Source organism: Astatotilapia calliptera, chromosome 14 (assembly GCF_964374335.1).
Source record: "Astatotilapia calliptera chromosome 14, fAstCal68.1, whole genome shotgun sequence".
Taxonomy (NCBI): Eukaryota; Metazoa; Chordata; class Actinopteri; order Cichliformes; family Cichlidae; genus Astatotilapia; species Astatotilapia calliptera.
The window spans coordinates 15,795,486-15,808,685 of record NC_137435.1 but is presented as its reverse complement, the minus strand read 5'-3'; the positions used below and the strand labels follow the sequence as shown (position 1 = coordinate 15,808,685).

Genomic DNA, 13,200 nt, shown 5'->3' with positions numbered 1-13,200 from the left:
CCTGTTAAACTGACTACCTGCTGGATCAGTTACATCTACTTTTGTTGGGATGTCCAAATTTAGAAATGAGAGAGCACTGCAGCATGCTGATTTGCAGTTTTAGGTCACCAGAAATTACATAGAACATTCAGAATTTTTAATATGCACTGCCACAAAGTATATGGTAGGCTACCGTCTTCAATAACTCTCCATGGCTGATCACCCTTTCGTGTCTACCGCATAGAAAATTGCCCTAATTTACCCGACAGAAGCCTTTTTAGTTTCACTCATTTGCTTCAAACCAGAAGTTTGTAATTTACTTGACTGTAGAGAATATAAATTTGTCTGTATTTGTGTGTTAGGAGATGGATTGGTAGTTATTGTGTGTTTTGATTAAAATACGTATTTATTTATATATTTTTACTATTTTGTCTTGGCCAGTAAAACTTGTTTTCCGTTACACAGTAACTAGAATTCCACAGATTTATGAAACTTTACTGAGTGAATTACAACGCTCAGTTCTGTATTTGAGTTATAAACAACTGAAAACGCCTACATCACCCCAGGCCTAGTGTGTGGAATGGCTTTACACCATCTATGTGGGGGGGGGTTTTTTGTAAATTTGTTGCAGGAAAGTTCCACTTAACCTCAAAGATGGGTCGCATTGAGAAGAGTGTTGAGGCGCACAAAGGAGCTGTTTTGGCTGGAAGATGGAACTATGACGGGACTGCTCTTATCACTGGTAAAGATGACTAGGACTCATTTCCTCTGTTATCTGACAACTACTCATCTAATCAGCCTTTTTTCTTTTTAAATCAAAATGAGAATCTAATCAAGATGTCTTTATGGCCTATTCTGGTTGTTTTTCTAATTAGCTGGAGAAGATGGGCAGATTAAAATCTGGTCAAAAAGTGGGATGCTACGCTCGACACTAGCCAGCCAAGGTAAGACTTAAAACCTTAATTTCACTGAAGCAGAACTGCAAATGTGTATCTAGTGCATGTGTAAAACTGCATACTTTTCATTTATTATTTAAGCGCTAACATGTTAATTAGCAAAGCAAAACGCAGATCAAACTGATCAGGAAAACAGTTGCATCTGTAAAATTTTTATAGTTAACAAAATGCCCAACTTTTCCTGATGTCTGAATTGGTCCGGCCTCACTTGAAAAAAGACTTTAATCTCAATCAGATTTTTACCTGAATAACAGATGATAATTAATAAAATTATTTGCATCTGGGAAAAATCTGATTTGTTGGAGGGAAAAAAGCAACGCTATACAGTTAGTTCCATATGGTTTTGGGCAATGGCACTTTTCTTTTTGCCATTTTGGCTCCATGCACCATCACAGTGGATTCCAAATCAATCAATAAACTTGTGAATGAGTTTAGAGAGCATGGACATTACTAAATGCTGTTTCTTCCCTTGAGATACACTGCAGACCTTTAGTACTGCCATCTTCAGTCCTGCTTGTTTTTGGGTCACTCTGTGGGTCAAACATGCTCTGTTGAGTTTAGATCAGGTGACAAACTTGGCCACTGAAGAATATCCTGTTTCGTTGCCTTTAGAAACTCTTGGGTACTGTTTGCAGTATGTTTCAGGTCATTTTCCCTTTGCACTGCAAAGTGCTGTCTAATTTGTTTTGGGTAATTTTGTTTTATCTGAGCAGACACTACATCCCTGCACACTTAACACCTCATTGTGGTACTTCTATCAGCAGTCGCATGATCTATAAAGACTAGAGACACAATTGCACTACCAGCCATACATGCCAATGCCATAACACTGCCTCCACCATGTTTGACATAATATGGTACATTTTGGATCATAAGCTGTTTCTCTCCTTCTCTGTACTTGACTAGGTCCATCAGCCTGGTAAAAGTTGATTTTGGTTTCATCTGTCCAAAGAATATTTCACAGAACTTTGTTTAGATGTTTTCTAGCAGTCTTATTTAGGCTTCTTGTTTTTGAGTGTAACCAGTGGTTTAAACTTTGTTGTAAACTCTCTGTATTTACATTTATAAAAAACTTCTCGTGATTTTAGACCTTGACAATGATACGGCAAAATTTTTGAGAGTATTGTTGACTTGAAGTTGAACTTATTGTGAAGGACAAGGTTTTTTGTTTATTTGCTTTTGTAACAAATGAAAGAATTTGCAATCTTTTCCTTTAGTTGTGTTCTGTAGTCTTTCAGCTGACCAGTGCATTACTTTTTTTTTTTAACTTTTTTTTAAAGAAAATAACAGATTGTTGATTTGTCCAGTATTAAATTTTTGCTATTTGTCGAATAGATTTATTTAGATTTTTCAGTTCAATGATGGCCTCCCTCACATCCATCAACAGCTCTGTGGCCCTTACATGAAGGGTTCAAGTGAGTCCACCTCACTTGAGGTGAGGTGCAAACTATTTAGTTTGCATGATATAATAAGGGAGCAGACCTCACCTGGGTATGTCACTGCTTGTCAGTCAGTTGTCCATTTTCTTTTGAGCATCTGAAAATGAGGAATGATATTAAAAAAACTGCAATGCCCAAAGAGTTTATGCAGTAATTTCAATTTAATACATTTAATCATGTATTATCTTACAAAATACACTGTGGTGGTATACAGAGCTAAAATTACAAAAAAAAGTATAATTGTTCAAAACCTTATTGACCTAACTGTAGCCCTTCTCAGACATGAGATAGCTGTCATTGCTTGTGTAAACAGTGTTTTAAAGACATAAAGGGACTCCAGTAATATTATTATGTGTTATGTACAAGATTTGGCAGCAAAATAAGTAATATAAAATATAGTAGTTCAGAATGCGCATTAATGTCTAGAGCTCTTTTGATTTGGAAAAACTTCTGCATTGATTCTGCTGTCGTTTGATGCTACAAGTATGCAATAATCTCAGAAGAAACAAGTGAAAACAGTAAACTAACTTTTAATCTTAGTCTCTTGCTTCTGTTAGAACTCAAGTTAATTCATCACTGACAAAACTTGTTAAGCTGACATGTCGCAGACTCTGTCCTCATCACATTTGTTAATGTGATTGCAGACTTGTTCCTTGTTGTGAGTGATACCAACAGATGTGGTCAAACATTTACATATACCCATCATGAGCATGAATGTCATAGTAATTTTGGTCTTTTAATGATTTCTCTGAAATGTTCTTTTTCCAGGTGGGAGTCATTGTACAACATATGTGTTTATTGACTTAAAACAAAAGAATTGGGGAATTGGTTGCACAAGTTTGAACTAATGATGGATTTTCCCTCATCCATGCAGGGTTAAAAGTATACATTTAGGCTCAAATGTATAAATACACTCACTTAAATCTTTTACTGGTGATAAGTGGTACTGAAGGTTCTGCAATGTCTACAATATTAACCTCTCATTAGTTTTTATGATTGAATACACTTGGTAGTTTCTCTCTGCCAACATAAAGATAATTTGTTTAACAGCCCTCATTGCTTTGACCATTCCTCAGAATAATGGGAAAGTCTAAGAAAGTAAGTGAAGACTTAAGAAGGATAACTGTATATTTACACAAGTTGGGAAGGTTTCTTGGAGCCATCTCTAAACAACTGCAGAGTCCAAGATTATCAGTTCAACCAATTGTGTGGAAATGCAAGTTATTTGGATACATCACCACTTTGCCATGGTCTGGAAAAAGATCAAAAATCATCCCCCTCAGATGATTGGAAATTGTTCAGGATGTTCAGGAGCAACCTAGGAACCACCAGGGTTCATCCTAACATGAACTCAAAACTGCTAGAACACCAGGGTCTCTGTCCACAGTGAATCAAGTTTTACGTTGCCATGGACTGACAAGTGACAAATAAGAAAAAAGCCCCTGCTCCAAAATCCACATCTTTAAACTCAACAGGAATTTTACAATACGGAAAATTGGTCAGACAGGATGAACAGTGTACGAACAATGTACAAACTGTCAAACATGGTGGTGGTAGCATCATGCTCTGGCGTTGTTTTGCTGTCAGTGCTACTGATACATTGCACAAAGTAGACTGAATAATGAAGAAGTAGAACTACCTCCAAGTTCTTCATGTCACCTCAGATAAACAGCTACACTTGGGAAGAATTGGCTCTTCCAACAGTACAATGATCACACACATCAAAACTGGTTTAGGAATGGATAAAGCAGGCTAACATTAGCTTCTGGAATTGCCTTTCTAAATCCTGGACCTCAACCATATTGAAAATTTGTGGACTATGTTCAAAAGCTGGATCCATGGCAGGAAACAAACCAATTTAAATGAACTTAAATTAACCCAATTTTTCAAAGAAGAGTGGTCAGCCAGAATTAGACCAGAAGCTTGTTAATGGCTACCAAAAGCATCTGGTTGAGGGCCAACTTGCTAAGGAACATTTAACAAAATCTTAGTGGTGGTATATAACCTCACCACAATGTGTAGTGCCTCATGTTTGATAGATTTTTAGAGTTTCTCCTCCAAGACCATCTTAGAGAGGCAGAGTTTCTCAGAATTAAAGGCACAGGTTTATCTGCAGAAAACTACATCTAAAAATTCTGTAACAAATTCAGAATTTTCAAGGTAAAATTGTGAAGAATGAATGAATTTGTCGTCATCTATAATGAACATGATCTGCACCATCATCTCTGATATGGTAGCCCACTTTTTGTCCATCCAGACTCAATGGCTTAATTGTAGAAAGATATGGTTGGTAAACTGGGCTTTCTGCAATTGAAAGCATTTGGTTCATTATAAAATGCAACAAATGAAGTAGACTACAAAGAAAACCCAGGACTGCTGAACAGCTAGGATCCTGTATCAGACAAGAATGGGACAAGATTCCTCTCCCAAAAGTCCAGCAGCTGGTCTCCTCAGCTCCCACATGTTTATAGACTGCTGTTAAAGGGAAGATGGGATGTCAGACTGTGGAAAACATGCCTACCTATTTTTAGTGACTGTGTGGACAAATTAATAGAGAATTTACATTATAATACACTAACTACTCATGTTGCAAAGGTGACGGACTTCAAGCGGAGTTGAAAGAAGTGTGAAACCAGGATGCCTATTTGGCTCTGCTGTCCGTTTTCAAAACACAGTATAATCAAGGCTTAAGAAGATAATCATGCTTAGTACTGCCAAAAGTCCGTTTTCAGGTATAAGTAAAAAAAATAAATAATTAGAGGCACTCTCTCTCTCTCTCTCTCTCTCTCTCTCTCTCTCTCTCTCTCTCTCTCTCTCTCTCTCTCTCTCTCTCTCTCTCATATATATATATATATATATATATATATATATATATATATATATATATATATATATATATATATATATATATATATATATATATATATATATATATATATATATATATATATATATATATATATATATATATATATATGGCAGTTGTCAGCCACCATATATATGGTGGCTGACAACTGCCTCAAGCTCCCAGGCCTCTGGTAGAGGACCCGAGCTTGAAGGATAAAACCGCCCGCAGGGGCGTGCTGGGTGTTTTTGTTTTTTATATATATAATATATATATATATTACATACAACATCTACAATACGGCAGCAGTGATCAGTGAGATGCTTGGCTACAAGTTGAACAGCCACAAGGGGCAGTACCCTCCATGGAGAAGGAGGCTAGAGGGCAAGATCAAAGTAGCACGGAGGGAGGTTAGCCAACTAACGGAGTTGAAGAAAGGTACGACAAAGAAGGTGCATAAGAAATACAGCAAGCTGTCCATACCTGAGGCCTTGGAAACTGCCAAGCAAAGACTCATAGCCTTGGCCAGCCGCTTGAGGAGGTACACCAGAGAGATAGAAGGCAGGAGAATAAACCAGCTGTTCTCCACAGAACCAGCAAAGGTGTACTCTCGCAAAACACCAGCTACTGGTAGACAGAACAGTCAGCCGAGACTGCAAGACCAGACTGACCAACCTGTGCACTGCCTGGATTGATTACAAGAAGGCCTATGACTCAATGCCCCACAGCTGGATACTGGAATGCTTAGAATTGTACAAGATCAATGGGACCCTAAGAGCCTTCATCAGGAACTCAATGGGGATGTGGCGTACAACACTAGAGGCCAACTCCAAGCCCACAGCACAAGTCACCATCAAGTGCGGGATCTACCAAGGAGATGCTCTGTCCCCACTGCTGTTCTGCATAGGCCTGAACCCCCTCAGTGAGATCATTAACAAGACTGGCTACGGATACCGACTACGGAACGGAGCAGTTGTCAGCCACCTCCTGTACATGGATGACATCAAGCTGTATGCCAAGAGTGAACGAGACATCGATTCACTGATCCACACTACCAGGTTATACAGCAATGACATTGGAATGTCATTCGGACTGGAGAAGTGTAGTCGGATGGTAACAAAGAGAGGGAAGTTAGTCAGAACTGAGGGGATTGAACTACCAGAAGGCAACATTGCAGACATAGAGGACAGGTACAAGTACCTGGGGATCCCGCAGGCGAATGGGAACCATGAAGAGGCCGCTAGAAAAGCTGCAACCACCAAGTACCTGCAGAGGGTCAGGCAAGTCCTGAGGAGTCAGCTGAATGGTAAGAACAAGATCCGGGCCATCAACACGTACGCCCTGCCCGTGATCAGGTACCCTGCTGGGGTAATAGGCTGGCCAAAGGAGGAGATAGAAGCCACTGACATAAAGACAAGAAAGCTCCTTACCATGCATGGAGGGTTTCACCCCAAGTCCAGCACCCTGAGGCTGTACGCTAAGCGGAAGGAAGGGGGCCGGGGACTGGTGAGTGTCAGCACCACAGTCCAGGATGAGACAACGAACATCCAAGAATACATTGGGAAGATGGCCCCAACTGACCGAGTGCTCAGTGAATACCTCAGGCAGCAGAAACCCAAGAAAGAGGAGGGAGACGAGGAACCATCATGGAAGGACAGGCCCCTGCACGGTATGTACCACCGGCAGATAGAGGAGGTGGCTGATATCCAGAAATCCTACCAGTGGCTGGACAAAGCTGGACTGAAAGACAGCACAGAGGCACTAATCATGGCAGCACAAGAACAAACTCTGAGTACAAGATCCATAGAGGCTGGGGTCTATCACACCAGGCAAGACCCCAGGTGCAGGCTGTGTAAAGATGCCCCAGAGACAATCCAGCACATAACAGCAGGGTGCAAGATGCTAGCAGGCAAGGCATACATGGAACGCCATAACCAAGTGACCGGCATAGTGTACAGGAACATCTGTGCCGAGTATAATCTGGAAGTCCCGAGGTCAAAATGGGAGATGCCCCCAAGGGTGGTGGAGAATGACCGAGCTAAGATCCTGTGGGACTTCCAGATAGAGATGGACAAAATGGTGGTGGCTAACCAACCGGACATAGTGGTGGTAGACAAACAGAAGAAGACGGCCGTAGTGATCGATGTAGCGGTTCCGAATGACAGCAATATCAGGAAGAAGGAACACGAGAAGCTGGAGAAATACCAAGGGCTCAGAGAAGAGCTTGAGAGGATGTGGAGGGTGAAGGTAACGGTGGTCCCCGTGGTAATCGGAGCACTAGGTGCGGTGACTCCCAAGCTAGGCGAGTGGCTCCAGCAGATCCCGGGAATAACATCGGCGATCTCTGTCCAGAAGAGCGCAGTCCTGGGAACAGCTAAGATAGGGCTTTGGAGCGTGATGTCACGGGGGTGGGCGTGGAAAGGATTTTGGCCCGATCCGCCATTTTGGGGGTCTAAGTAAGGAGCGAAAGCATAGCCATGGTTCGTACTTGCTGTGTGCTTGGCTGCAATGTTCGATCTTACGACCGGCACGGGAATAAGTTTCAATTGTTTTTTTATGCTTTCCCAACCTGGAAGCAACATGAAGGAGCTCATGTATCGGATATTACCAAACGAAGGCGTCTAGCCTGGATAGCAGCCGTGAGACGAGCTGATATCAAGTTCTGTTACGTCTCCAGATATCAGCTGGTGTGCTCAAGACATTTTCATTCCGGTAAGTTCTAAATATGTTCACATCACACTTTATAGCTGAATAATATTATCGTTGGTGGTCTCGGAAGTTATAGAAATTGCGATCAAACATCAAATGGAGTGACTTTGCAGACATATGTGCTATGTAAAGATTCGCAGGAGGAGACAGGGAGGACACAAATTGGCGTTAATAATTTGCCCGATTATCAATGTGTTAATTTGCATCTACTTTACAATTATGGGCACATAATATGATAACGATATTTTAGCAGTTTACTGATAAATGTATAACATTAATTATGGTGGGGGGTGGAAAATGGCTATTTCACTCGATGCACTCCAGCTGACTTACTTTGACGACGTACTCAAGAGTTTGGCGGCTTGAAAATAGCCAAATCTTGCACCCAGCCATTTGTAAATTGGATGTGCGCCTCCAGTGACTTGTAATTACGAAACTGGTTCGCTGTGTAAGCGCTTACTCCACAAACAAGATGCGTGAAGATATCGGGGTAGGACAGTGGCGGGAAGTCGTCTGGGTCTTTACTCCACTGCCGTATTTCATATGGGTCCAGATTTGCGATGCACTCTATTTTTTTTCAAATACCGCTGCTTCGCCTCTGGACGCAATCGGTCTCTATACCGTCCGTTTTCTTTTGAGCTGCTTTTAAACATGTTTCTTGTCGTCGTCGCCGTTCCAACAGTGAGTTTGTTTGGATCGTAGACCCCGAAAATGGCGCTGCGCTCCCACAATGCATTGCGGCATGACGTCAACTCCAAAGCCCTATACTGCGCAGGACCCTCAAGCTCCCAGGCCTCTGGTAGAGGACCCGAGCTTGAAGGACAAACCGCCCGCAGGGGCGTGCTGGGTGTTTTTTATATATATATTTATTTATTTATTTATTTAGAAGTGGAGTTTTACTAAAAGCCATAAAAATCTCAAGTAAGACTGATGCTAAAGTTCTTTCTTTAGCATTCAGATCTTACTTATTAATCACTGTGCAGTTGATGTCAGATGTAACTGTTTTGGGGGGTAAAAATTGGCTTCTTGGTGAAACTGATTGTATGCCACTCCTGAATGATGCTGTGTAAAACCTGGCTGGGGACTGGTGATTGAGGCCAGTATGTAGTAATGTTTTTTCTTAGTGTTTGGGGATTGAGCTGTACATTTGTGCAACACCTGGATTTAGTAGTATTTCTACAGATACACATGGCACCCAGATCACTGCAGGTGTTGATTCTCTTTTGTGGCTACAGCTTCACAAACACACACTCACACAAACTCTCTCTCACACATGCACATATATGCACAAATTACAGGAGCACACTGTTCTTTTTGGATACTATGACCCATTTTACGAGAGAGCTCTAGGAAGAGGTTGGAACAGAGTGAGAGCGAGGAAAAAGGAACTTGTCTGAACCCCTCTCATCGCCTTCGTCAGATTTGGATCATTTGGCATTTGTGGGAAACCCCATGCACCTGGAGTAGGGTTAAATGTCACCCCCCCCCCCCCCCCCCCACACACACACACACACACACACACACACACACACACACACACACACACACACACACACACACACACACACAGATTCACAGGCACAGCTCAACACACGCTCTTGCTCACAGAGACACACACTTGTGCTTATGCAGTAGAAGTTAGACTGATTTTCTCAGCTGGTTTTCTTGTAAGTGAAGCAAAGTGCTGTTACGTAGACTAAATGAGGTGAGATTTCTGATTGAGTATGATATCTTTTGAGAGGAGGAATTGGGTCTGCTTCATCCTCTAGCTATTGTTCACAGCAAATTCTGATTTGTAAATGAGAGAGGGCGCATTTGTACACAACTCTGTGCTCTTGGCTCATGATTAATAGAAGATTGCTGCTTTCTTCATCCTATGCTTTTGGATGTCTTTCCAGGATCTCCTGTATATTCTGTGGCCTGGGGTCCGGACTCGGACAGAATTCTCTACACTTCAGGAAGACAGCTAATTATCAAGCCTTTACAGCCCAGCGCCAAAATCATACAGGTAAACAAACTTTTTCTGAGTAAGCCGACAGACTAAACTCTCTCTGTTACTCACACATGTTGCTTGAGTGCAAATTCACACTTGGGGATATTCGTTTTCATTTTACTGACATTTACAAAGGCTTGTAGGATTTAGACATCAAAATACGCTATTTCATATGTATATATATATATATATACCAGTTCCAGACCATATGACCTCTCAGTATAGTATAGTTTGTAGTGAATTATTAACTTGAAATTATTATGTCAAACAGAAGCAAAATTGAGTTCTCCATTTAAATGAGTCAGCGAGGCCATTAATTTCATAAAAGACACTGAAACAAGAGAAGATTTTTTTCTCACCTCTGCTACACTATACTTAAAGGCTTATAAGAAAACTATTACTAAGCTATTACTGCACATAAATTCATATACAAGCACAATGTCCCAACTTTATTATCTCCCTCTGAGATCCCCTGAAGACCAACACAATGAACTAAACAAATGAACTCCCCTCCCCCCTCCCCCACAGACCCCCTAACATCATCCTCTTTGACCTTTGCAGTCCCTTATACAGACAGCAATACAGAATATCTACCTGTGTCTTCCTTGGGTACATGGAATAAGTAACCAGTGTACAAAAAATAAAATGTTTATACAGATTAGGAACAGAATGGTACATTAGGTCTGGTGAGATAAGGCTGGGAACAGGCTCTCTGTTCTGTGTTACACTGTAACACATAATGTTAAAAGTAAGCTCTCAGTTTGGCTAAGATGAAACAATTCATAAACTTGTAACTGTGGTCGTGACCAAAAAATAAATTCCATACGGGTGCTTATTCCAGCCAGCTTATTTTTATCCTCCTTTTGGACAAAGGAAAAGTATAGGAATTTGTTAGAGATCTCTTCAAACCAAAATGTTATGTGTTGATGACGTTATTATGTTTCTTAACCTAACTTTTTCTTTTTTCCCCCCATTCTTTCCATTACGTGTATGCTTTCTCTCTATCTTTCTCTCCCTAGTGGAAGGCTCATGATGGGGTCATTCTGAAGGTAGACTGGAATTCAGTCAATGACCTAATCCTGTCAGGTGGGGAAGATTGTAAATATAAGGTCAGTGGCTTTTTAGTATATTTGTTGATGTCTTAATAATTACTGAATACCTTTTTAAAACCATTTGCCTCTTCAACAGGTATGGGACAGCTTTGGACATCTGCTTCACTGCTCACTGTCTCATGACTACCCAGTCACATCTTTGTCCTGGGCTCCAGATGGAGAGGTGTTTGCTGTGGGCTCTTTCAACACCCTGCGGCTCTGTGATAAGACTGGAGTAAGTGAACCCATTATAACCTCCATGTATTTTTATTTTTTAAATGTTGAACATAGTATAATGTAAATGGGATGTCTGGTATTAGCTATAGAAGTGAAATAGAGGTTAATAATAGACACAGTTTTGGCAAAAGGGTTCAAAACAGCAAATTTTCTTTGTTTTTTTTTTTTGTTTTTTTTTCCCACTTACTCAGGCTTTCATAAACATAATTTTGTCCCGGTGTATTTTAATATGCCTGGAATGACATAAAGTGAACTTAATTTGAGATTTCTGGCACCTCTTACACATTCATCATCGACTGTCTTACCCATGTATCCAACAAGAAGTGCTGGAGGTAGGGTATGGGCAGGACTACAGTCCGTCAGTGAACCACAATTTAGTTCAGTTCAATTCAGTTTTATTTATATAGCAACAAATCACAACATCAGTTGCCTTAAGGCGCTTTATATTGTCAGGTAAAGACCTTACAATTTCAACCTGATACATTAATTTACTAATATTTAATAATAAAAAAACTTGTGTAACATTTTTGCTTTTTTGAAAATAAAATGTGGAAGTTGATTTTTTTTTTTTTTTTCCCCACAGCCAGTAACTAGCTAATCTCAACACAACCCTGGCACACGAACACACTCAAATGACCACTCAGTCTAATCTAATCTTTTACACCTGACCAGGAACTGTTTTAATAAGGATGATAATCATTTGCCATATGTAATCTTTTTACAAAAAGTCTACCTAAGGTTGAATTTTCAGTAATACATGTCTCCTCTCTGGTTACACATGTAGTCAGTAAGTAAGTACACGCAGTCCTACAGGAAAAAAACAACAACTTTGTCGCAGTAATCTCATGAAAAAGTATATATATTGAGTAAAAAAAATCAAAGTATGTTAGCATGTGCTTAAGTTAATTCCAGGTTTTTGATCACTTTTTGAGGATATCATAAAATTCATCATTTTAAACGAACGACTTGTTCCTCAAAAACAATTTAACTATTACCTTTCAGTGACATACTCTAAAAGGGGGTTGTTCATGAAATCAGACTGACCTCAGTTATATGCAGCTGTTGCTGGAAAAAAAGAGCAGAAGCTGTACATCATCAGGGCCATGTACTTTCCACATATTTTTAGCTTTTTTGTGTACTTTTTCCTTTAGTTTATGTACATCTCCCCGTGTAGCATTTATTTGTAGTGTGTGAAGTCCTGTTCCTCGAAACATACAGTGTCTATAGCACAGTGTCAGCTTTTCCAATGCAGTATGGTTTACAGTGTGTAGCTCATTACAGGCCACGTGTTTTCTATACATCATTCATCTCTTTAAATCACATTAGGCTGCATGCCACATGTTCTTGTTACCTGGTGCTGATGGTAACTTCAGTAATGAGAAAGGAAATGAGAGAATGATGAATGGTAATTGTTGTTTCATTATTGCTGAACACTTGGCAGAGAGCAATATTACCAGTTCCCTCATGGGACGTTTAGGGCTTCTTTGAGTTTATGTTCAGATGTCACTGTACTGCTGCATCAGATCGCAGTAATCAAAACAAACAACCTGGGCTGGGATTTTTGTGTCCTGATCATCGGGCATTTCATGCTTCATTTTGATTTAATTAGGATCAAATGTCTTTCTTTTTTTTTCTTGGGGTACTAAATCATATGTGCTAGAGAGAGGTCGGGACCAACCAGTATGTCTTCTCTACAGGAGTAAGGTGTGTGTTTGTATCTGCGTTGCGAGACAGATTTGGTATAGTTACTTTTGCTCTTCTGAACCAGCGATTTCAGTTGTTTTGGAGTAACCTGCCAGATTATTGCTGCAGCTTGAGGAAGTGATTCAAATTAAGCCAGCTCATATCCATTTTGCCCGTGTAAACAAAACTAAAAATAATGTACTATTAAAATTACAACTTGCTCCTTTATTTTTTGTAATGACCCGAGTAACCTTATGTCCTCCCATTA

The 13,200-nt window shown here is 40.2% G+C and overlaps 1 protein-coding gene across 2 annotated transcripts in view; it reads left to right on the top strand.

The window, feature by feature from the left end:
• ift80 (intraflagellar transport 80 homolog (Chlamydomonas)) overlaps positions 1-13,200 on the top strand; it is a 52,489-nt gene that overhangs the window by 2,170 nt on the left and 37,119 nt on the right. For both annotated transcript variants that reach the window (XM_080288928.1, XM_080288927.1), the window contains exons 4-8: positions 611-721; positions 855-923; positions 9,827-9,936; positions 10,941-11,030; positions 11,110-11,247. In XM_080288928.1, coding sequence (XP_080145054.1) covers positions 611-721; positions 855-923; positions 9,827-9,936; positions 10,941-11,030; positions 11,110-11,247 — 518 coding nt within the window. The remainder of the gene's footprint in view (positions 1-610; positions 722-854; positions 924-9,826; positions 9,937-10,940; positions 11,031-11,109; positions 11,248-13,200) is intronic.